General features: G+C 45.0%; 1 protein-coding gene across 1 annotated transcript in view; it reads right to left on the reverse strand.

Annotated features, from left to right (window-relative positions):
- Positions 1-622: 622 nt before the first annotated feature.
- DRD2 (dopamine receptor D2) overlaps positions 623-25,746 on the reverse strand; it is a 206,065-nt gene continuing 180,941 nt past the window's right edge. Inside the window, exons 5-8 of the mRNA XM_075604041.1 lie at positions 15,411-15,592; positions 14,770-14,856; positions 7,412-7,757; positions 623-5,306 (exon numbers count right to left, since the gene is read on the reverse strand). Coding sequence (XP_075460156.1) covers positions 5,113-5,306; positions 7,412-7,757; positions 14,770-14,856; positions 15,411-15,592 — 809 coding nt within the window. The 3' untranslated portion in view covers positions 623-5,112. The remainder of the gene's footprint in view (positions 5,307-7,411; positions 7,758-14,769; positions 14,857-15,410; positions 15,593-25,746) is intronic.

Here is a 25,746-nt window from a genome sequence, read left to right on the forward strand (position 1 = left end):
GCAACTGATTGAGCATCCTGTGCTGAAGCAGGGACTGACTGAGCCACCTGTGCTGAAGCTGGCACTGATTGAGCCACCTGTGCTGAAGTGGGGATATCTTCAGAAACCAGACCTGTTGGGGCAGGGGGGTCTTGAAGACTGGAGTTGAGCACCACTGTTCTAAAAGACACTAGAATGGATTGTAAAGGGACATGTTGGAAGATGGTCACATGAGAATTAGCACAGGTTCCGTCTGGACTAACACCTGTTATAACGTTTTAGCTGTGCTAAACCAAGCGTTATGCATTCCGTAGTACAGTACATCTATATGGTCACTGGTCAGTGAGTGGATTCAGTACAGACACACCAGAACCTTGATCATTCAGTGATGTTTAATATGGCACATAGATGGGAACTGTGCCATTTATAGTGATGCTATGACAACATAATGCAATATATCACAACATTCACAGATTTGCCATAGGATTCAGTGTTAATGCTTGCACAGTACTTCACAATACTGCACAGTGGTATGGTAACATATCATGATATGATGGCCAGTGGTGAGTGTCTCATTTATAATCTCCTGCCAACATTTCTAATAGACTCTGCCGCACTCATTTTTGGATTTGTGTACTGCAAGTTTCTGATTCTGATGGCTTTGTCTCTCCAGCTGTTTTCATCATAGAGAAACCCCTAATTGTATAAGACAATAAGTTGACATATTCATTGGAGGTCTCTTGCAGATAGTGTGTAGATATCTAGTCTAGGAAGCCTGAGTACCACTATGACCCCAGTATGAATAACTCCTGTTGGTCCATTATGTTTCACACCCTAGAACAAACCTACAGTTCTTTCATGGAATTTGCATACCTTCTGTAACTCCACAGTATTCCAGGTTGATTGGACTTTGTGTTATATTTGTTGGAAAACTTGCATGTTTCCTGATGGACAGCAATGGATGTCTAATTACTACTGACTTATGTGGAACAATGAAAATATGTGGTTAAATCCACTAGGTGTTTCCCGTTCCTCTCTAGAGCAAGGTGCCTGGGGAGATTGCTGGGATAAAGCAGCATGGCGGTGGTATAGCTGGAATCTGCACTGGCAGAACTGTCAGAATCGCAATGTTGAGTATGTATTAGGTTTCAGTTAGAAGTATTAAATGTCCATTTACAGAATGTGGCACAGCTCCTATAATAAAGAGGCAGAAGCCCCAAAATGGCTGCAGTACCTCACACAGATTGGTGTCGGGGAGCTCCCGCCTTCCCCCTCCCCATGCGTAGTGTAGGAAAAGGGGTGGGGATTGGGGCTTACATAACCTGAAACCCGACCAGAATCTAACTAATTGTCTCTTTTTTCCCACCCCTTGAAATACCATTGGTAAGTCTAACCATATCTCTAAGTTTCTGCCCCCAGGTCCATCGTCACAGCTTAGGTGGAACTGTCAGGCCAATCAGTTCATGGGTGCCGGGAAATTCTAAGAAGGCACCAACTAATGCAGTTGGGTAAAGTTCACAGAAGAGATTGGGCAGGCCAGAGGCGCCGACTTATGTGGCCGGGCTGTACCAGTGCCCAAGTCTTGTGAAACTGGGCAACGACTTATGCGGTTAGACCAAGGCTGTTGAAAGGTGGGGCAGGGCATGGAGCTTTCCTGAGTTGGGGGTGTGAGACCAGCCGGACATGGCCTAAGGGTCTTCTGCCATCCTACTTGCAGGACGCATCGGGTCGTCTGCATACAGGGACTAAACTGACAGTTTATTTTCCAATGTTGTGAAATAAATAAAGCTGTGAACTTATTTTTACTTCCACAAAAATGGTTGTCTCCATTTGTAGATGGGGGGAGATCAAAGGGAGGCACATTAATCTTTTATGGTTTAACGCCACTGAGAAAGTCCTGCCCCGTGAAGAGCTGCGCATAACTGCATATTACCGCTGATGGCCCCCTACTGCACAATGTTACACAGACACTAAAAAAACCAGCGCTATTCTACCAGCCTTGGATAGCAGATTGGATAATCCCATGTTGACAGTGGGAGGTTTTTGATTGACTTTGCAGTTTTAAAATAGGTGCAATAAGAGGTGTAATAGCCAACAAACCCACAGGAATTTGCTTCCGGGGCTAGAACAGAAGTCACTCCTAATGTATAAATCAGGGGTTCCCAACTCCAGTCCTCAAGCCCCTAAAACAGAGCAGGTTGTAAGGAAATCCCAGCTTCAGAACAGGTGGCTCAATCAGTTGCTCAGTCGAAGACTGCAGCACCTGTGCTGAAGCAGGGATATCCTTAAAACCTGACCTGAAGAGGGGTCCAGAGAACCCCCTGGTATAAATGACAACTGGAATCATCCTCTTCATCACAGCTTATTAATGGTTACAAAAATAATAAGTAAAGAGAGATATACTATATATATATATATATATATATATATATATATGACCCACAACAATTCTTTTTTTGCAGGTGAATTGGTCTCTTTTAGCTGCCAGGGGAAAAAAAACAATTGCTTAATCGCTTTATATCTAACATGACCATTGACAGAGGCAAATAATGTCACTGTGTATCTGATCATAATTGAAATGGGACATATTCCAACACAGCCATCTGTTCAAGGACTGCAGGGGAATCTTCTGTGTCATGTATCACTTCGTGACACCTAAAAAACCAAATACTTGTACCTTGTGTCTATTCTTAAAGAGTCATTCATTTCAGTCAGACTCTAATAAATCCTTTGTTGTTGTCCATCTAGTCTAAATGGACTCATTTGTAAACACATTTGGAAAAGCTTGCTTAAAAATGAAAGCGTTGGTTGTGAATTACTGCGGGGCATATGAATATGTCACCCCTATAGCCTTGTTCCCCTTCAAGAATGATTCATTGGTTATTGCTCTTGTTTGTGTTTTCTGTCTACAAAGGAGGAACGTCACTGCATAATACATCCAAATAAGTAATGACAGTTCCATAAGCCTTTGAAATAGTTCTTTGAAGATATGCAAGGAGTGCAGCATGTTCCACATGTGTGAGGAGAGAATTACCATCATCTACAGCTATTTGTTTTTCCAACCTAAGGGGCCTATGCAGAGGGCAGCGAGGCGCGGTATATCGCCAGGCTGCAGGAAAATTTGGCAACAGAAATTCATGAACTGGCGCGAAAGAGGGGAAAAGAGAGAAAAGCGCCAATTTTTATTTTTTTGTTTTAAAAACGCGCCGCGCAGTTGGCGCGAACCTCTATTTCTGCAGTATTTCAAACCGCCGTATGCAGGAAGGGCCGATCATCATTTCGCGGCTCATGTCGCCAAAATCATGGAGAGATGTTCTCCAAGTATGCACGCCAACAAAAGTTGGCAAGACGGTGCATGTGAGCGGCGATAGGGAACAGTAACAAAATAAGCAGCCCTTTTGTCCTGCCGCCGATGGATGCAGGGGGGCTCCAGATTACATAACCAGCAATATCCGTTTTTTTCTAAGCAGTTTTCTACCGCGCTAATCACGCCGTTTTCAACTCTACATATTCCTGCATGGTAATATTGGCACTTATCCTACCTTTCTGCATACGGAGATACATTCGCGCCATTATATGGTAAAGTGTTTCAAATCTCCAATTTTTTTAACCGCTGCTCTCTGCATAGGCCCCTAGGAGTGAATACACTTTACACAGTTTCTGAGAAAAATCATGTTCGTATGTGGCCATTACTATAGATCACGGGTGCACAGCTCCAGTCCTCAAGCCCTCCACCAGGTCAGGTTTTCTGGATATTCCTGCTTCAGCCCAGGTGACTCAAGCATTCCCTGATTCAGCACAGGTGGCTCAATCAGTCAGTGCTTCAATACAGGTGGCTCAATCAGTCCCTGCTTCAGCATAGGTGGCTCAGTCTTTGACTGAGCCTCTGATTGAGTCACCTGTGCTGAAACAGGGACTGATTGAGCCACCTGTGCTGAAACAGGGATAACCTGAAAAGCTGACCTGTTTAGGGGTGGGAGGGCTTTAGAACTGGACTTGGACACCCCCTGCAATAGGACATGTTCAAATACAAAGTTGTAAAGTGCTTTGGATAAAGGCTCTCTTTATAAATTCATCATTACATTTCTTAGACATGCTAACCTCCTGGCACCTGTAAAGACATTGTAATCAGCCAGTAACGCTGGTTTTGAAAAAAAGGACAAGCCACAGACACTGCACTGTTGTCTTACATAATTACACAGGTGAGCTTGTCATTATTTTTTCCCCTTTGAATGATAACTGGATTGACATTAAATTCATTGCAAACCACCAGTGCAGATCCCAGAAAAGCAGAAGCTGTAACTACCATAAGAACCAGACAGGATTGGAGAGAATTATTTTGTTTTTGTATCCCCCCTTTACCCCCCTCTAAAAAAAATTAAGGGCATAGTGTGACAATGGGAATATTTAAATGTAACACACACCATGCAAGACATATCTCAAATATATATTTATATATTTTTTTTGGCTAGGGCTTCTTTCAAATCACTCTTTATATATTTACACTTTATTTTTAGCATTATACTGCTCTTGCATTGTTCTCCTAGTTGCATTATACACCGGAGCTGAACACAACATAACCCAGAACACAGAATTGACCACTGAAAGAACAAGCCCCAAAAACGCACAATCCAGAGTGCGTAGAGCTTTGAGTTTCCAGGGAAACCCCCCAGGGCCCTGATTCAGTGCATAGTCCCTGCAAATGTTAGCTATCCTCCCTCATATAGCAAAGACGAGATACACATGGCAATGTCTTTGGTGAGATTGCAATGACATCTACACATCCTGACACCTTTAAATAAGGTCATTACCAATGGCTGATTTGAGTGGACATTGATTCTCTTGAACGTAGTTGGAAGGTAAGGCTTAATACTCTTAAGGCTCACCCCACCAAATTATATGGCTGCCTTGGCAATAAGATATGAGACTTGAGTTCAACACCCAGTGTTGGTCTCCAGTGGACGTAATTATGTCCGGGTGCCCTTCTACCAAGCTTCTAGTGTGGCTGGTACAGGAGTAAGTGCACATTCATTTCTATTGTCCTGGGTAACACAAGAAGGCTTTTCCTCCTTTACAAGTCTGTAGCCTTCTATACTGTAGTTGTTGTCTGTAAGAAAGTCTTCTGCATCTGTCCTAGCAGTGAAGTATTTTAATGAAGGCCTTTCTGAATTCAACATTGAATGTGGTATAGATAATAGGATTGACTGCACTGTTGACGTATCCGAGCCAGGTGAAGGCGCTGTACAACTCTGGCGGTATGTTGCAGTTGCAGTGCATGTTGAGGATGTGGGTGATGAAGAAAGGTAGCCAGCATATAATAAAAACACCTGGGAGACATGAAAGAGATTGTGTGTCATTCAAACAATGTTACCAATGCTGCAAACATGGGTTGTATTTCGGAATTGTATTCACAGGCTATAATCATTGTCGTTGGAACAGAAACTAGGTCTGTAGTATTGAAACCATAAATAAACTGTGGGCCAGGGGTGGACAACACAAGTTGTCAAGGGCCACCAACAGGTCAAATTTTCAGGATATCCCTCCTTCAACACAGGAGGTTCAGTCTTGGACGGAGCCACTAATTGAGCCACCTGTGTTGAAGCAGGAATGTCCTGAAACTTGACCTGTTCATGGCCTTGAGGACTGGAGTTGGCCACCTCTGCTGTATGCCAAAGCTGACCACCTACTGTATGTTGGGAGTTGACATTCCTCAGAGAACTGGGATCTGCTTGAATCTTTTTGAGAATATAAAATGGCAAGAGGAGGGCACAGCGTACCTTGCAAGATAACTGTTCAGTGGCAGTACTGTGTTTGAATAATTAGTACAGCTCAGCCCCGTTATAGCGCGGTCCTCGGGGGCCACCCGATCCGACCGCGCTACAAACCGGGTCGCGCTAATTAAATAAAATAAATTAATTAATTTTAAAAATTACAAAATGGCCGCTGTGAGTGTGTGCTGTGTCCTGTGAGTGTGTGCAGTGTCCTGTGAGTGTGTGCAGTGTCCTGTGAGTGTGTGCAGTGTCCTGTGAGTGTGTGCAGTGTCCTGTGAGTGTGTGCAGTGTCCTGTGAGTGTGTGCAGTATCCTGTGAGTGTGTGCAGTGAGTGTATGCAGTGAGTGTGCTGTGAGTGTGTGCAGTGTCCTGTGTGTGTGCTGTGAGTGTGTGCAGTGTCCTGTGAGTGTATGCAATGTGCAGTGAGCTGTGAGTGAGTGAATGCAATGTGCAGTGTATGCTGAGTGTGCAGTGAGTGTGTGCAGTGTGTGCAGTGTGTGCAGTGTGTGCAGTGTGTGCAATGTGCAAAAAATATGTAAAAACAAATTTGATTTTTTTTTTTTTTTAATTCGGGGTCCATGCTCAAACATTGTGTTATAAGCGGATCGCGCTATAACGGGGTCGAGCTGTATATGTGTAATTACAAAGATCGTGGGCCATATTTACTAAACAATGCTATTCCATAAGACACCTTAAGGGCCTGAATACAACTCATGACCAGTTCACTGGAATGGGCTAAAATGAATCTTCTGGGGTCGGATGTCTAAGAATAGCATCACTTAGAAAATATGGGCCAATATCTACTGTAACCTGATCTACTGCACTGTGAAATATGTTGAAGCCTTACTAATTAATGATATCAAAACACCAGTATTGATGATAAGAGGTTGTGCAAGCAGGAATGTTATGTTCCATTGACCTGTAAAACCATTAGATTCTAAATGGAATAATAGCCATTGCTGTAACTTATATTACTGTTAATATACTACTTTTCAGCATAGATATACATTAAGTAGATGTAAAGCTATGTCCCCAAAACTGTGCTGATATGATTTGTGGGTCTTACAGTATGTGAGATTTTCCTGTGGAAGATCATTAGTTACTAAAGAGATATTGCATCACAGCACAAACTTCTGTATACAGTAGCTCGAAACCTGCAGCCATATTTGATCTACGTAGAACTAGAGACGGACAATTTTTTTCCCCCTGATTTGGATCCGCCTCGGATCGGCCGGTTCCTTTGGACTGGGGATTTCCGCGAATCCGTCGGAAAAAAAGTCAATTCGTCTTTTTTGGATTTTTTTTTTTTTTTTTTACCACCGACAATCCAATTTGCGGATTGGATTCTTAAAATCCACCAGTGGATTGTATCCAACAGTGGTTCTGAATTTATCCGCACGGATTGAAACTAAACCAATCCATCAATGGATTTTAAATTAAAAGCTCTGGAATCTTTTCTAAACGGATTTTGATAGTTTCGCCCAACCATCTCAATCTAGAACCATGTTTGATTTGCTCTAAAACTGGGCTTTTTCATAATGCTTCATTGCCGTGGATATAATAAACACAGTGCAAATTAAAATGCACCACGGCTTATGGTTTCTGCTGCCCATGCATGCTAAAACCACCCATTCATTTAAATCACATCTGGAAGGACTTACCAAGGACAATGGCTAACATCTGGGTGGCTTTTTTTTCTTTCTGTTGTGAGAGCTTCCTCTTGCTCAGAGTCATAGTCTTTATAGAGGTCCGTGTTTTCCCATTGGGCATTGACTGGGTCTCAAAGACCTTGGCTAGCTTTGCATTGTCTTTTGGGTGCCCGTTCTTCTCATCCTTGGGGGGGCTGTCCACGGGGGAGAGCAAATTTGCATTGTTGCACTGGTTGGATGTGGCTGGCACAGCCAATTGTTGGTGGTTGGGAGAAGCTGACTTGTGTTTTGACTTCTCTGGGGGAGATGTGCTTGACCTCATCTCCATCTCCATCTCTTCCGGATGGTTTCCAGCCTCCTGGACAAGGATCAAATATCCAATAACAAAGCAAGGTAAATACATCTCCACTGATGGAAGTCAGTGACTCAACTCTTTCAGCATACCTGCCAAACAATTTTAGGCCACATGTGTGATAGTGATCCAGTCCTGGTTTTGTATTCCCCTTTTCTGGTCTGTTGCAATGTGGATACAATAGAGTAAGCTATGAAGACAGACTGGCCTGGATCTTTATCACACACAAGACCTGGAGTCAGTAACCAGGTATGTCCTGAAGGAGCTGGCCAGACATTGTGACCTGTATTTATGACCTCTTATTGCCTGTGTGCAATCTCTAAAAGGAATTCTATATACAGTACAAACAGAACTGGCTCAGCATGTTATCCCGGGATTTTATTTTATTAAGGTGTTCCAGAAACAAACGGTCATACATTGTGAGAATTAGGTATCAGGGCAATGTTTGAGCAAAATTGATGCAGTGTCATTTTCTCCTGGTGACTCTTTGCGTGAATCCATTTAGATTTTTGCTCCAATTCCCCCGGCACTCACCCCTCTTGCATATCAGCTTGTGATTTGGGGAGTTAATCAGAGGAAAAACTAGGGAGGAGTTACGCCGTAATAATGACAATGAAGTTTATCACATTTTGTGTCAGTCACTATGCATGCCTGTCACAGTAAATAGCTGCCAGGTCTAATTTGGCATAATATTTCCTTGTGTGAGTTAGCAGCTGCATTGCTGGGCAGTTACATACACCAGGGAAGCTCATCTCCAGTGTCCAAGACCCCCACAACAGGTCAGGTTTTGAGGATATCACTGATTCACCACATTTGGCTCAATCAGCCCCAGCTTCAGCACAGATGGCTGAATCAGTCCTAGTTTCAGCACAGGCAGCTCAATCAATCCCTGCTTCAGCACAGGTGGCTCAATCAGCCCCAGCACAGGTGGCTCAATCAGTACCCGCATTAAGCATGGGTTGCTCTTTCAGTCCCTGCTTCAGCACAGGTGGCTCAATCAGTGGCTCCGTCTTTGACCGAGGCACTGATTGAGCCACCTGTGCTGAAGCTGAGATATTCGTTAAACCTGACCTGTTCCGGGGTCTTGAGGACTGGCGTGGAGCACCTCTGACATACACCACATATTTTACAGATAACACTTATACTTATACTGTATTAGGGTTTGCAAGTGTTTCTTATGTCGAAAAGAACAGTTGGTCTTCTCAGATATTTATAGTTCATATCATGCATGAGTCAAATATAGAAAGGATTTCCTTTGCACAATGCTGAAGGTTTGAGCTGTTACTGCCCACACTAAGGAATACAATCACATTATATAAATCACAAACCTCTAATCTAACTTCTTAGAGTAATATCTGTAGACACATTTGACCCATTGAGGAAAGCTGACCTGCAGTACTATACATACATAAATTGTTTAAGCTCATGATTACATTTCCAAGGATATTACTTACGGAATAAAAACCCAGAGAAATGTAACCACCAACCCCACAAATATTTGATATATTTTTTTTGTCTGTTCTCTTTAGTGTTCTTCATGATGGGTTAATAATATACTTGATGCAAATAACTGTTTGAATAACAATTTCTATATTTCTATACTGCAGTCTCAGTCAATGTGTGACACTTGTTATCATTCTATACGTAGGTGGGAATAAAACAGGGAATCAAAGACATTTCAATAGAGAATACAGTAGTGCTTTCCTATAAGTAATTCTGTTTATAAGACCATCGTGCCTAACATATAGGGTAGCTAGCAAGACAGAATATATTATTTATTTTTACATCACTCATGTAAAGAGAATGTCAGACGCTGGGCTTCTAAAGAGTTTACAATCTAATGTATTGTGCATCAGGGGATAAAACATTATTTTTGCTTTATTGTGAACATAATCATATAAATGGTGCAATCCAAGCAATATCCTACATTTATGGGTTTTAAAAAAATAAATCAGTTCTGTAATATTAGATAATACTTACTACATTTTTTTTTCAATTCAACTCTTAATACCATTTTTAATCAGTTTTAATATACTGAGCATCCTTTGATTTCTATAGCAGGTATTAGCAAGATCTTTGCAACACTTTCCAGCTTGTGGCAGCCATTGAGTGAACCCTGGGAAACAGGATCTTTGCTGATCGATCACGGGAGAACGAATCGATCGGCAGCTTAGGTAATTTTTATTTTGAAAGTGCTGCGCGGTCCGCCTCTTTAAGAAGAGAGGAAATGTAGGCTTGGTCATTATTCTATATATAGCAACAGTAACATGATGCAGAAATTACTGAACTAATCCTGCATTGTTATTAATTAGCAGGTTCTAGAACTGTGACGGATTTTCTCAGAAGGAGGTGCATGAATCTTTTGATGAGGGATGAATTCGGATTGTGCAGTCATGTTGAACTTAAAGCATAGTGTATTTTAAAAAGAATTGTCCTTAAATATGCTATCGAAGCTCATTCTACCTGAGCCGATAGACTTTATCGCCCTTTTCACCGCAAATATGAACGTGCTATAATATGCATCACATTATTTCTTACATATACCGCTGACTTAAAGGAGCACTTCCTCCTACTCATTTATTTTTTAATTCCCCCCACCCCTTGTTTTTCACCACTTGATGGGAATCAGGATTTAAAAAAAAGCCACTATATTTTCAGCTTTGGGGATCTCCTTGTTCCTGAGATATTAAACGGTGAAGTTACTCGGTTTAAATCTCCCTTAGCGGAAACAAAATGGCGGTCAATCTCAGGCCAATAGGCAGAAAACTGCAACACCATCTGCTGCTTCCGATTGGATGGCCATTTTAAATCTCTTTTAAAAACCAGGACCAATATATGGAAGGAGGGGGTCCCCAGAGCTGCAAATTGTATGGTTACTTCTCTTGTTCTTGTGTTCCTCTTGAGTTTGAGTGTCTGTGTCACCTTGTATGGTTCCTGTACCTAATGTGTGCTGTCTATTTATATCACATGATACATATCTTATGGGTGGGCACTCTTACTGGGATTTTGGATTAGGTTCTAAAAAAAAGTGTTGTGTTTTGGTTTTGTCAAAAATGTGTTTATTTTTTTTTTTTTAAACTTTGGAGAAAACTCAAAATAAGCAAGAAAATGCTAAACCAGCATAATAAAAAACTAAAATGAACCATTTGTGCTGCGTCAAATACATTTTAGTCGATACATAGGCCCTTAATTCTGCGCTAACATTAGAAATAGACTTTTTATGATTTCTACCTGGATCAACTTAATGGTCGATATTGACACAGGTTCAACTCGTTGTTTAGGGAGAAAAAGTTTGCACCAATGTACTTACTAAAAGAAGGTTTTTATACAGTATGGATGAGCAAAAGCGCAACATGATTTGTGATTTCCAAGCATCGATTTTCCATCAACAATTCCATTTGTGTGGCTTAGTGCCAAGGATCCCTAAAAACCCAGCGCTTTCTACTTGCCCTACATGGTGAGAGCGGAAGGAATGGCTTGTAAGTAAAGGCGCTGACTCTGATAACAAGGGCACTGAGTTTATATCAGGGGAACCTGGTTCAAATCCTGGTGTCAGCTTCTTGTTACTAGAGATGGCCAAATCCGCCCAAAATCTGTTTCACAGTGTAAAATCCGTAAATGGATTTAGGCAGTTTAAATTTCTGCGGATTCATCAAAATCCGCCGTTGGATACAATCCGTGGATGGACTTGTAGAATCCAATCTGCGGATTCCGCAATCTGTTTGCCGATTGCTGAATCCACAGTTTGGATTGTACAAATCCATCCACTGGTTGAAGAATCCACAAAATCTATTGGTAATAATAAAAAATCCGCAAAACGCGAATCGCCCTTTTTCAGGTTGATCTGCGGAAATTCACGGAGCAACGGTAACGGACGATCCGCTGCGGATCCAAACTCGCAAAAAAAAATCACCAATCTCTACTTGTGATCGTGGGCAAATCACATTATCTCACTTTATCTCCCTGTGCCTCAGGCACCAAATAAATATTGATGGTAAGCTCTATGGGGCAGGCTCATAGCTGCAAAACCATGTACAGCGCTGTGCACACTGTCAATGCTATACAAGTAAAGACATTATTATTAAGAGTTAAAACATACTGTATGAAGCAGTAAACATTATGCAATATTGCAGGAATTCAAGACATTCAAATACAGTACATTGGAGGTGAGTTGCTTATTAAAACGAACCCTCAAATCTACAAAGTTAAAATATTTCCCCCTCCTCATCCTACTGAGCGTGTGTGGGCTGCGAGTTCTCATTCCCTCCCTGTCATTTATAGGAACCTGAGGAAAACCACGATCATCAATTCATGGCTGAGCCCAAGCTCTTCATTCCAATCCAGATAAATGGTCAAGCAATGTTCTACAGGATCTTCCATGACCATTTCTCAGCATCACCAAAGCCACCGCTAAGCTCAGCACAGCCCACTGACCACAGGAAATTCTCTCCTCAGGCTTTAATTGGATCAGGCAAGGAATAATATTTCACTGTACGTGTTAAATATCCCTCAGTCATGGCTGATGGAGCATGAGGTCTTCTCTACCTTGAACTCTTCTCTTTTGTTGAAAGGCCTCTTTGGCTTTTTTTTATGTTTTGAATTGCTTAAAGCAGCAGTCCAAGCTGCCGTTTAAAAAAAAAAAAAAATCCCTTTAATATGTGCATCAATTCAATCCACACAATCATAAGTAATTAGCTAAGATGCCGATCAATCCGTTCTCCTTTGATCGATCTGTGAAGATTCGGCTCAGGGGTTCACTAAATGGCTGTCAGTGTAGCAGAAGAGGACCAAAGATGCAAAGTTCTGTGGGGAAGATCATGTGACCAGGCAGTCACTAGATACTTTACAATTGGTGCACTGCTAGAGAGAGGGCATGGCTCAAAAAGGGGTGTGCCAGAGCCTGTTACAGAAGAGGAAGGCGATGTGACTTTGTAAATAGTTGCTATAGAAACAAAAAATGCTTGTTACATTATAATACATTAACATTTGAATTCACAATGGTTTAAAAAAATGCTACAAATGTTTTCTCATAATAAAGAACTGATTTATATTAAAAACACACACACACACACACACACACACACACACACACACACACACACACACACACACACACACACACACACACACACGTTTGTGACAAAATGTGTAAGCTGTGTTACTATACAGTACCACACCATTCCAGACAGTTAGGGGTTTATGTAACAAAGTCTCCAAACTGCAAAACTCTGATTTATCAAAGGTAAAATTCCACAGTGCGTCTGATACGTTTGCTTTAAAAAAAATCTGGTGTTGATTTTTCCCCAGTTTTGCAACTAGAGGCTTTCATGAATAGACCATAGAGTTAATTCTCTTAAAACAATGATCATCAATGAGTTTACAGAAGGAGATTAAATGGACATGGACACAACTTTGTGGGTGAAATCAGAACCTACCCAGAGCTTACAATCCAAAGCCAAATGCGAAACAAAACCCTTAAGATTGTTTCTATAACCTAAAACCAAGAAATATTTGGAACTCAAACCTGATCACAAGGGAAATGGCCCATCTCTAAAGAAAGCTATATAACATCAAGATTAAGAAAAATATACTAATTTGGGGGTTCACCACTCATCAGTGCGAGATGTGCAGACTTGCCCAAAATGTGCATCGCATACAATATGTTTTGTTCCAAGTTTGAATATTCAGTCAAAAGTTCAATAGTTTAATTGACAAGTGAAAGAGAATTTTTTTTACTAGGTAGTGTTGGGACCTGCAAATTGGTCATGCCTTGATGTTGGCTGCAGGCTTATAACATGTTGGCCAAAAGTTAACGAAATGACCCTTACTCATGAGCAGTATACTGTATGTTGTGTCACTTTATATGTTGCGCCGGACATTTCTGTTTGTATATGTTGCCACTCTCCGTAGCACTGCTTTTTGACACTAATACATACAGTATGCTGTATATATGATGTGGGTTTTGGGGTTCTGGAGCTTGCTGGGTTATGAAACTGTTGTTGCTTGGAGGTGTGGCCCCTCCTCCCCAGGATTCAAAGCTCACCCCACCCCACTTTCCAATTAGCCGTTTTTATCATGATCCTGTGTATCACAGACCCAGTGTGGTCTTTCTCCCTCCAGCAGAAAAAGAGAGGTACATGATAATTGTGCCAGGTAGTGTTAGGACCTACAAATTGGTCATGCTGTGACGTGGCTGCAGGTTTATAATGCTTTGGCCACAGGGTTTAACTAAATGACCCTTATTCATGAGCAAATTAGCACTTAAGTATTGTACTATAAGTTGTATCATTTTGTATGTTGCACTGGCCCTTTCTGTTTTTGTTTGAGAAATTCTAAATGTCACATGACATTGTCGAATTTTGCCAGATAATTAATATTTTTCATGCCTACTTTAGCATTTTCCTGCCTTTTTCCAGAAATTGGTAAGAATCCAAAACCAGAAAAAATGAGTTTTGGCAAAGCAAGAACCAAAACGCAAAAAAAAATTTTTCAAATCGAAACCACGTCCCCCAAACTAAAACATAACATTTTTAGAACCAAAACACGATGCAGCTTCCTATTGGCCCACAAGATGAGGGACATTTAAACATTAAGCAGATACAGGCACTCCCTACAGAGATAGGTATCTTAGGAAGCAGGGTGTCCCCGGTGCTGAAATTAACACAGTCCAGCTCCGTCGCACAGTTAGCACAGTTCAGCTATACTATAGGATTGAAGCAGGGGGCTGGAAGGTATACTGCATGAAGATTTTGGAGCTTTTTATCTGAAAACGTCCTGAATAGTCACTGTGAATATTTCAGTTTTCCTATATTTATAATTGCAAACTTCTAGTTCTGAGTAATACAGAAGTGTAATTCAGTGCAGATGCTGCGTAAAAAGTTCTTTAATATCTCTCCCGCCTTGTATTTCTATTACCGGGTTACACAACCTGTCTGAACCTGTGAATTCTCAGTGGCACGGGCAGGTGAAGCTATGAAAAGGTTTCCCTTTAAATGCAACTCGCGGTTTCAACACTTACCACTTTTTTTTTATTCACTGGAAAACTCCCATTGGACTTAACAAAGACCGCACAGAGCTTGACATCTTCAGGGTGAGTGCACTTGTCCTAGGAAACAATACACAAGCAGGCAGGATGAAAGAATAGCGCGGTCTGATCTCCCAAGTGGAAGTGGGGCTTTAAAAACACAGCAGCAGCTGGAAATAAAAGCTGTAGGCTGTTATATTCATCGGTCGATGAGATTACTGAAGAGCAGATACATAAATATAATAACTCTGTGAACGTACAGTATGTATTAACGTCACAACAGGAACTTGTTGAGGAATTAAGCACAAGGGTGCTCAACACCAGTCCTCAAGCCCCCCCCCCCCCCCAACAGGTTAGGTTGACGACATCTCTGCTTCAGTGCAGGTGGTGCAAACAGTACCTGCTTCAGCACAGGTGGCTCAATCAGAGGCTCAGTCTTTGACTGAGCCTCTGATTGTGCCACCTGTGCTGAAGCTGGGATATCCTGAAAACCTGACCTGTTGGGGGTAGGGGCTTAAGGACTGGATTTGGGAATCCCTGATTTACAGTATCAGACCAGAGGAATTACTGGGGAGGGTTTTTGGGATGGTGACTGCCCCAGGCCGATGGGCTTGTTTGGCAACTTGTGACTGTACCTTGTGGGTTTCTGCCTCCAAACCGTGGCTGCTGCGTTTGGTGTTCACCCTCTTCCTGCGCTTCTGCAGCACAATGTAAATCTGGACGTACACTAAGAGGGTGACAATAAATGGGACGTAGAAGGAGACAATGGAGGAGTAGACAACGAACGCCGGGTTTTCAATGATGCACACGTTGGGAGCTGGAAAACAAAGAGCAAGTACAGGGTCAGTTTGTGGATGTTTATTGTTACACCGCATACAGTAAGTAAGAAGCACCAACCTCTGATTAGGATCCTCCTGTTTGAGATTACATTCTTGTTGAACCTGTTTCTATATGACCATGTGCCACAGTTACGTCATTATTGAATTGTAAGCTCTGTGGGTTAGTGATTCATTTGACACTTAGGGGCTTATGCACTAAAGGTTCATTAAAAAAATCGCCGGGCCATTTAAATCACCCTTTTTATGAGCGTTGGTATCACGGTATTCAGAAAGCCTTCATTACCTGTCATAGCAAAATTCACAAAACGGGTGATAAGCCGGTGATCTGATGAACGACCCTCTGAAAAGGCCTTACCCGGCGAGTTGTATCTGCTGCAGAGAGAGCTGCTCTGAGAGAGCCGTCTCTCCCTGTGCAAATCTCGCCCGAAATTTATGTGTATAAATTTTAATTTTGTTAATAGTTTCGATGAGCAGGGGGTCTCCTGAGATGAACCGCCTTGGTTTCAGCCTCAGGGACCCCCTACGTTTCGAGATACAGGCCCCGTTATGGTGTGCCGGTATCTCCTATGCATTTTTTTGTGCTGCTTCTGTGCTGAAGCAGGGATAACCTTAAAACCTGACCCGTTGGTGGCCCCTGAGGACTGGAGTTGGCCACCCCGGGTGTAAGATATGCATCCTCTGTGGAATATATTTTTATTCCTGTAGCAGATTATGGATCACAGGGGGTGTTTTACGTCATACATTGTATCCCACTGAGAACCTTCTGACACTGACCAGCTGGTCTGACCAGTGACTACGAATTGTTTGACCATTTCATCCTGTCATCTTTGAATCTTTTTGTACCATGACTCTCTGCTCTCACACTTACTCAAAAATGATACACTAGTACAAGGGGTGCGCAAACAGGGGGGCGCGGCGCAAACAGGGGGGCAGCGCTTACAGGGGCCCCACACTCTTCCCCACAACATTTAAATAAAATGCCGGGGGAGCACGCAAGGCCTCTGTAAATGCCTCTTGCCTGCTCCGGCGGCTTCAGGCGAGGTGTCACCAAAACAACGTGATGCCGCGGGGCCAAATGGCTACGTGTTGACATGGCAATGCGACGTCACACGACGTCGTGGCGTCAAATGACTGCCGATGCCGGAGAGAAATCTGATCTATGCATTTACTTTTATTGGGTCAGGCTGTGTTGTACAAAGTATGCTGCAAATGCTCAATGTTCTGCATAAAAAACCCCATCACATGTGAGCACAGTCACATTTCAGACAGGTCTGCAACCCCTGCCTTCCACCATTATCTCCTAGCATACAATGCTTCCGCTGCAGCAAGGGATTCTGGGAAATTACATGCAAATGAGCACACTGTGTTGCCTTTTGCTTAAAATCTATTTTAACATGCAGGGCTGCCAACAAGGAGCCGCCCCCACCCCCCTCCCAACCCATAGCGCAGTGTCCTTCAGTCGGCCTGCAGGGAGGTCTGAGGGACCTTAAGTTAGCCAGGAGAGTCCTGGGGGGGGGGAGCTTCAGTTTGCCTGCATTTGGGCCGGGGGGACTTTAAACGGCCCGTGATGGGAGGCTTAAATTAGCCAGGAGAGGACCTTCTGTCGGCCCGCGGTTTGGCCACGGGGGGGGGGGGCCTTCTGTTGGCCCGTGTAGGGGGGGGGTTCTTCAGTTAGCCTGGGGGGAGGATTGAGATACCCTCAGTTAGCCGGGGGGGGGGGGGGCCTTCAGTCGGCCCTGGGGAGAGGGTGGGAGCATTCAGGTAGCCCGAGGGGGAGAGGATTCAGTTAGCCCTGGGGGGGAGGAGTTGGGGTCCTTCAGGTGGCCCACTGTGTGGGGTAGCATTTAGGCTGCCTGCTGGGGCTCAGGAACCGGCCTGCAGAGTAAGTTAGGGCCTGGGGGGACGACGAATGCATTTGGGGGGGGGGGAGAATGCATCGGAGGTAGTTAGGGCAGGGGGGCTGATGCCTCGGAGACTCAGTTAGGGCCTGAGGGGTTGTTGTTTTTTTTGGGGGGGGGGTTGCTGATGGCCTGGATGGCCTGCGATGCGGAGGATGCGATGCAGAGGATACCGGCAGGTGGGGGGAGGGAGGGGGGAGAGGGAAGGGGAGAAGTTGAAGGGATCACTCACAGTGACACACACACATACACTGGAACAGGGGCACAGACAGTAAAGAGACAAATACAGGGTACACACACAACAGCACAGGGAAATACAAATACAGTACAGTTACGCATTTACCTGTGTGTAGTGTGAATAAGCGGCTGCACAGCCTGGAAGATTGACACATGCTTCTCCCGCCTGTGCAGGCGCTTATATCAGCTGCTAGTCCCGGGCCCATGGGGAAGGCTCTGATTGGCTCTCCTCTCCTAGCTTCAATAAGCGTGTCAGCGTTTTTTTTCTGACACACAGGGCCGCCGACAGTGGCACTTGACCGGCACAGGGCCCGGGCCCCCCTGACTCACAGGGCCTGGGACACCAACCCCGCTGTCCCCACCCTGTTGGCGGCCCTGTTAACATGGACCCCTAGAAGCATTACACAGCTTTCCAGCACAGCCTGGATTAAAGAAGGGCAGAGCCAGTAACCCTACTCACAGAGCGCTATTTTGACCTTTTGGGTCTCTTCAGTGTGAGGTTATACTGGCTTCGAAGCTGGGATAAAATTAAACCACACACTAAAAAAGTTACGTATCGGTGAGTAAAAAAATATTCTGAAATACAATGCAACATTTTGACATTAATGTTTGTAACTACTATTGAAAAACACAATGAGTATCGTTCCCATGGGGACAAAATATACCCACATGAGATTTCACATTATATATATATATATATATATATATAATTTATTTTTATTCCTTTATATTGCATAATAACTGTTAAAAAAAAAGTAAATGATTGATTACAAATTTAATTACAAGTGAACTTATTAAATCTCTTGCCTGGTGTTAAAATTCAGACAATGACTCCGCAGTAGGTAATGAAATGCAAATGAGTACACAATGAGTATTTAGCTTTAAATATGAACAAGGCCGTGGTTATAGTGGCGGCGACAGAGCACGTAACGCGCGCGCGAAACAAACTAGGTTGGAGGCGACAGGGAGGCGTGGTGGGGTGTGAGGCAGAGCGTGGCCATGATGTCACGAGGGAGCGTCGCGCCCAAAAAAACACATTAAATTGCATTTTCAAAACTCGCGGCGCAGACAGTCGCGCTTTGTCGCTCACTCTACGGCCTGCCTCATAGAGGTACGACCTTTTGTTCGCAGGGTGCACGCAGCCACTATAAACGCGACCTAACTCCCTCTTGTACAGCAAACAAACCCTGGGAGAATGACGTACACAAAAACCCACTCAGATAGCTTATTCATATTCAGCTATGCTCATCTGCATGTTATTACCCAGCATCCTTCTCTGCAGTGTAGCCACTGTGGCCCAAAGCCCCAGAGGTCTGTTAAGTTGCTGACTTCATTTAACTTCAAAATGACAAATGCTACCTTATTTCAGTGAGAATTATTCGATTTTTTTTTATATAAATCTGTTTTCGCGCCACTTTTTGCTCCGTTTTATCTCCGGAACACATTGCTAACGAGTTTCTAACGCCCTTATTCATTAAGCTGTGACGCCGCTTTGGCTTGCGCCCCACAGTTTCAATGGTCATGCGCTCTTCTCCAGCACTGGGAGCTGGCAAATTGCATAGGCGCCCAACAAAGGTAAGAGCTGCATGAGTTCCCTATGAATAAAGTGTCCGGGGGGGGAAACGGTTAGCACGGTGTCAGAAAGCCTTTCAGGAATCTTCCGACAAACATTATCCATCCATTTCCCCACCTTTGACACTGAAGCCTTTCACGCATGAATACGTTACAATGACCCATTCTGTTCCTTGCTATCTATTTACAGAGCTATTACTGCATTTGTTGACAGATACAATGTAGCTTCCCCTATCTCCTCTTGCTATGCTGAAATACACCATTTTACAGCTCAAATCTTTATTTCCCTACCCGAAAACTGTGTTTTCCCTTCTTTTATTTTCTCTGTATGTCCAATAAAATAGCTCTGGGATTCCCAGAGTTTAATTTCATGCTGGTATCCAAGTGAAATAGGAATTTTGTGATTTTTTAAAATCAATTATTAAAAGAGCAGCTCCCTCCTCCTACTCCCTCCTCCTACTTGCACCAGTTTTTTTCACATGTGTAGGTAGCCGGGTGTCTCTGGATCTGAACCACATTCAGCTGCTTCCCGAGATACTGCTTCCCGAGTATACTGCTTCCCGAGTATACAGCTTCCCGAGTATACTGCTTCCCGAGTATACTGCTTCCCGAGTATACTGCTTCCCGAGTATACTGCTTCCCGAGTATACAGCTTCCCGAGTATACAGCTTCCCGAGTATACAGCTTCCCGAGTATACAGCTTCCCGAGTATACTGCTTCCCGAGTATACTGCTTCCCGAGTATACTGCTTCCCGATTATACAGCTTCCCGAGATACTGCTTCCCGAGTATACAGCTTCCCAAGATACTGCTTCCCGAGTATACTGCTGCTTCTCGAGTACACAGCTTCCCGAGTATACTGCTGCTTCCCGAGTACACTGCTTCCCGAGTACACAGCTTCCACAGATACTGCTTCCCGAGATACTGCTTCCCGAGATACTGCTTCCTGAGTACACAGCTTCCCGAGATACTGCTTCCCGAGATACTGCTTCCCGAGATACTGCTTCCCGAGATACTGCTTCCCGAGATACTGCTTCCCGAGATACTGCTTCCCGAGATACTGCTTCCCGAGATACTGCTTCCCGAGTATACAACTTCCTGAGATACAGCTTCCCGAGAATACAGCTTCCCGAGAATACAGCTTCCCGAGAATACAGCTTCCCGAGAATACAGCTTCCCGAGAATACAGCTTCCTGAGATACAGCTTCCTGAGATACAGCTTCCTGAGAATACAGCTTCCCGAGTATACTGCTTCCCGAGTACACAGCTTCCTGAGTATACAGCTTCCCCCGAGATACTGCTACCCCAGTATGCAGCTTCCCGAGTACCCAGCTTCCGAGTACGCAGCTTCCCGAGTACCCAGCTTTCCAGAGATACTGCTTCCCCAGTACGCAGCTTCCCGAGTACCCAGCTTCCCAGATACTGCTTCCCCAGTACGCAGCTTCCAAGTACGCAGCTTCCCGAGTACCCAGCTTCCAAGAGATACTGCTTCCCCAGTACGCAGCTTCCGAGTACGCAGCTTCCCGAGTACCCAGCTTCCAAGAGATACTGCTTCCCCAGTACGCAGCTTCCCCAGTACGCAGCTTCCCGAGTATACAGCTTCCCGAGTATACTGCTTCCCGAGTATACAGCTTCCCGAGTATACTGCTTCCCGAGTATACAGCTTCCCGAGTATACAGCTTCCCGAGTATACAGCTTCCCGAGTATACAGCTTCCCGAGTATACAGCTTCCCGAGTATACAGCTTCCCGAGTATACAGCTTACCGAGCATACAGCTTCCCGAGCATACTGCTTCCCGAGTATACAGCTTCCCAAGATACTGCTTCCCGAGTATACTGCTGCTTCTTGAGTACACAGCTTCCCGAGTATACTGCTGCTTCCCGAGTACACTGCTTCCCGAGTACACAGCTTCCACAGATACTGCTTCCCGAGATACTGCTTCCCGAGATACTGCTTCCCGAGATACTGCTTCCCGAGATACTGCTTCCCGAGATACTGCTTCCCGAGATACAGCTTCCCGAGATACAGCTTCCCGAGATACAGCTTCCCGAGATACAGCTTCCCGAGATACAGCTTCCCGAGATACAACTTCCCGAGATACAGCTTCCAAGAGATACTGCTTCCCCAGTACGCAGCTTCCCGAGTACACAGCTTCCCGAGTATACTGCTTCCCGAGATACTGCTTCCCGAGATACTGCTTCCCGAAATACTGCTTCCCGAGATACAGCTTCCCGAGATACAGCTTCCTGAGCATACTGCTTCCCGAGATACTGCTTCCCGAGATACTGCTTCCCGAGATACTGCTTCCCGAGTATACAGCTTCCCGAGTATACAGCTTCCCGAGTATACAGCTTCCCGAGTATACAGCTTCCCGAGTATACAGCTTCCCGAGATACTGCTTCCCGAGATACTGCTTCCCGAGATACTGCTTCCCGAGATACTGCTTCCCGAGATACTGCTTCCCGAGTATACAACTTCCTGAGATACAGCTTCCCGAGAATACAGCTTCCCGAGAATACAGCTTCCCGAGAATACAGCTTCCCGAGAATACAGCTTGCTGAGATACAGCTTCCTGAGATACAGCTTCCTGAGATACAGCTTCCTGAGAATACAGCTTCCCGAGTATACTGCTTCCCGAGTACACAGCTTCCTGAGTATACAGCTTCCCCCGAGATACTGCTACCCCAGTATGCAGCTTCCCGAGTACCCAGCTTCCGAGTACGCAGCTTCCCGAGTACCCAGCTTTCCAGAGATACTGCTTCCCCAGTACGCAGCTTCCCGAGTACCCAGCTTCCCAGATACTGCTTCCCCAGTACGCAGCTTCCCGAGTACCCAGCTTCCAAGAGATACTGCTTCCCCAGTACGCAGCTTCCGAGTACGCAGCTTCCCGAGTACCCAGCTTCCAAGAGATACTGCTTCCCCAGTATACTGCTTCCCCAGTACGCAGCTTCCCGAGTATACAGCTTCCCGAGTATACTGCTTCCCGAGTATACAGCTTCCCGAGTATACAGCTTCCCAAGTATACAGCTTCCCGAGTATACAGCTTCCCGAGTATACAGCTTCCCGAGTATACAGCTTCCCGAGTATACAGCTTCCCGAGTATACAGCTTCCCGAGTATACAGCTTCCCGAGTATACAGCTTCCCGAGCATACAGCTTCCCGAGTATACTGCTTCCCGAGTATACAGCTTCCCAAGATACTGCTTCCCGAGTATACTGCTGCTTCTTGAGTACACAGCTTCCCGAGTATACTGCTGCTTCCCGAGTACACTGCTTCCCGAGTACACAGCTTCCACAGATACTGCTTCCCGAGATACTGCTTCCCGAGATACAGCTTCCCGAGATACAGCTTCCCGAGATACAGCTTCCCGAGATACAGCTTCCCGAGATACAGCTTCCCGAGATACAGCTTCCCGAGATACAGCTTCCCGAGTATACAGCTTCCCGAGATACAGCTTCCCGAGATACAGCTTCCCGAGATACAGCTTCCAAGAGATACTGCTTCCCCAGTACGCAGCTTCCCGAGTACACAGCTTCCCGAGTATACTGCTTCCCGAGTATACTGCTTCCCGAGTATACTGCTTCCCGAGTATACAGCTTCCCGAGTATACAGCTTCCCGAGTATACAGCTTCCCGAGTATACAGCTTCCCGAGTATACTGCTTCCCGAGTATACAGCTTCCCGAGTATACAGCTTCCCGAGTATACAGCTTCCCGAGTATACAGCTTCCCGAGTATACAGCTTCCCGAGCATACAGCTTCCCGAGCATACAGCTTCCCGAGATTACAGCTTCCCGCGTATACAACTTCCTGAGATACTGCTTCCCGAGTATACAGCTTCCCGAGTATACAGCTTCCCGAGTATACAGCTTCCCGAGTATACAGCTTCCTGAGATACTGCTTCCCGAGTATACAGCTTCCCGAGTATACAGCTTCCCGAGTATACAGCTTCCCGAGTATACAGCTTCCCGAGTATACAGCTTCCCGAGATACAGCTTCCCGAGATACAGCTTCCCGAGAATACAGCTTCCCCAGTATGCAGCTTCCCGAGTACCCAGCTTCCCAGATACTGCTTCCCCAGTATGCAGCTTCCCGAGTACCCAGCTTTCCAGAGATACTGCTTCCCCAGTACGCAGCTTCCCGAGTACCCAGCTTCCCAGATACTGCTTCCCAAGTATACAGCTTCCCGAGATACTGCTTCCCAACATACTGCTTCCACTTTAAGGTGGAAAACATGCAAATAGTTAAACCATGGCCCTAATTCAATATGATATGAAGCTATATCCCCCTCATCGGGAAGATTTCAAGTCTATTGTAATGAATGTACCTTAAGTCTTCACAAGTTAGGGAAACACAACATGAGGGCCTAAGTATTAAAGGCAAAGTTCACTAAGTGGTGCTAAATTCATACAACACCTTATGTGCCAAATAAACCATAAGCCATATTTACTAAGCAGTGTTATGCCATAAGAAACCTTACAGCAGCAAAATGCACTTTACGGACCATTTAAGTGAATGCGTCCTTGTGTCTCCTACCGTGGAAGGATTTCTTAAGAGACAAAAGCTCCAAGTCCTACCCTTAAGGCCTGGGACCCGCTGCGCTCGTTGGCGCGGGCGGCAATGTAGCGAGTTCCCCACCAGCAGGGAAATCCTCGCGAGTCGGTCCTGGTCCCCACTGGCTGCACAGCTGATCACACGCTGTGGCGCGTCAGCCGCTAGGAGACACCACAGAATGGTGTTTCCTAGCTTCGACGCGTCACGTGGTGTGGCTGTGAGCCAATGGGGAGGGGAGGCTGCGGGAGGAGGAGAGGCTTCGGGGAGCGGGGAGGAGTGTGGAGTGAAAGCAGGTGAGTGCCTGTCTGTATATGTGTGTGCCTGAGTGCCTGTGTGTGTGTGTATGTGTGTGCCTGAGTGCCTGTCTGTGTGTGTGTGTGTGTGTGTATGAGTGTGTGTATGTGTGTGCCTGTCTGTGTGCGTGCCTGTCTCTGTCTGTGTGTGTGTGTATGAGTGCGTGAGTGCCTGCCTGTGTGTGTGTGTGTGTGTGTGTGTGTGTATGTATGTATGTATGAGTGCCTGCGTGTGTGTGTTTTTTTTACTTACCTGCAGCCCGTGGCAGCCCGTGGAGGGAGGGGGGGGAAGAGTAGCGGGTCCCTCCGCTCAAGCCACGCCCCCCCTCCCTGTCAATCCTCCCAGTCAATCCTCCCAGTCAATCCTCCCAGTCAATCCTCCCACCTCCCGCTCCGGCCCCTCACGTCATGGCCGCGCCCCCTCACGTCATGGCCGCGCCCCCCCCGACCCGTTTGGCCACGCCCCCCCGCTCCGAGAAAAGCATCCTGTAGACCGCAGATCGCGGTACAGCGAGTTGCACGCGCCGCCGGCAAGCAAGCCAGCCGTGCGGACGCGTGCAACGGGACCTTAGCCTATGGAGAAGGGGGGAAGCGAGGAGAAAAAGGGTCCCTAATAACAAGCACTCTAAAACCACTTAATGTAAATAACAATAGAAACAAATCTGAAGTCAGGTATAGATATACTTATGGAGGAAGTCCATAACACACAGTTGTAAAATTAATAGACACTTGTACATTATACAGAGCCTCCTTGTGTATAGTAACAGCAGGAGGTTATAATGCAACGAAACCTCCCTGTAAACACTCAGCACACAATAATGGATGGAGGAAATATACCCTAATCAGTATAGTAGCTACTGCAGCAGTAAACAAGGAGAGGGTACTCCCGGTGACAATGCTGCAGATATAATTGCTACAAATATAGACGGTAAGGGAGTGAGGAGCCACAGACAAGCTGTCCACAATAACTGTGTGGAGATGCGTAGACAGGCACTGAAAAACAATGATGTATGCCCAACAAGGGACTGTAAAGGCTAGTCACTAGATACTGTATGCAAGTGAAGCAATATAGTGGATGGACATTAATCAGAACTAAGTGGACACCGATGTAAGTACGTTCTAGGGTGCTTAGAAAGCCATCAATAGCCTAACACTAATGCAGCAATAAAGAAATACTAATGACCTAGTGAGCCCTAATGTCTATGGCCACGGGGAAAGGACAGGGGGGTAGGTGATTATAGCTAGTACACCCTACAGTAAAATTAAACTGATTGGACTAGTGTGTTGTAACTACACTCAGCTACAGCCAATTCCTAAAAAATCAGGTGTGGGGTGTACCTAGTTTTAGTGGAGATATCGGCAGCAGAGATCTCCCTACAACTACCACTATCAGAACCCCAGTAGGTAGGGTAATAGACGCTAATAAGTAATGTGTAACCCCGCTCTGTAGATCCACATATAAAACAATACTGTGCCAGCATAAGCAAAAGTGCTTCGTCAAGCAAAAAAGTATTGCAGACTGTTGTAAGCACTATTTTCTTAAGTCACATGTGCTTGATTGGGCTGTAAGTTGTCCCATGG

The sequence above is a fragment of the Ascaphus truei genome, chromosome 6 (assembly GCF_040206685.1).
Source record: "Ascaphus truei isolate aAscTru1 chromosome 6, aAscTru1.hap1, whole genome shotgun sequence".
NCBI lineage: Eukaryota > Metazoa > Chordata > Amphibia > Anura > Ascaphidae > Ascaphus > Ascaphus truei.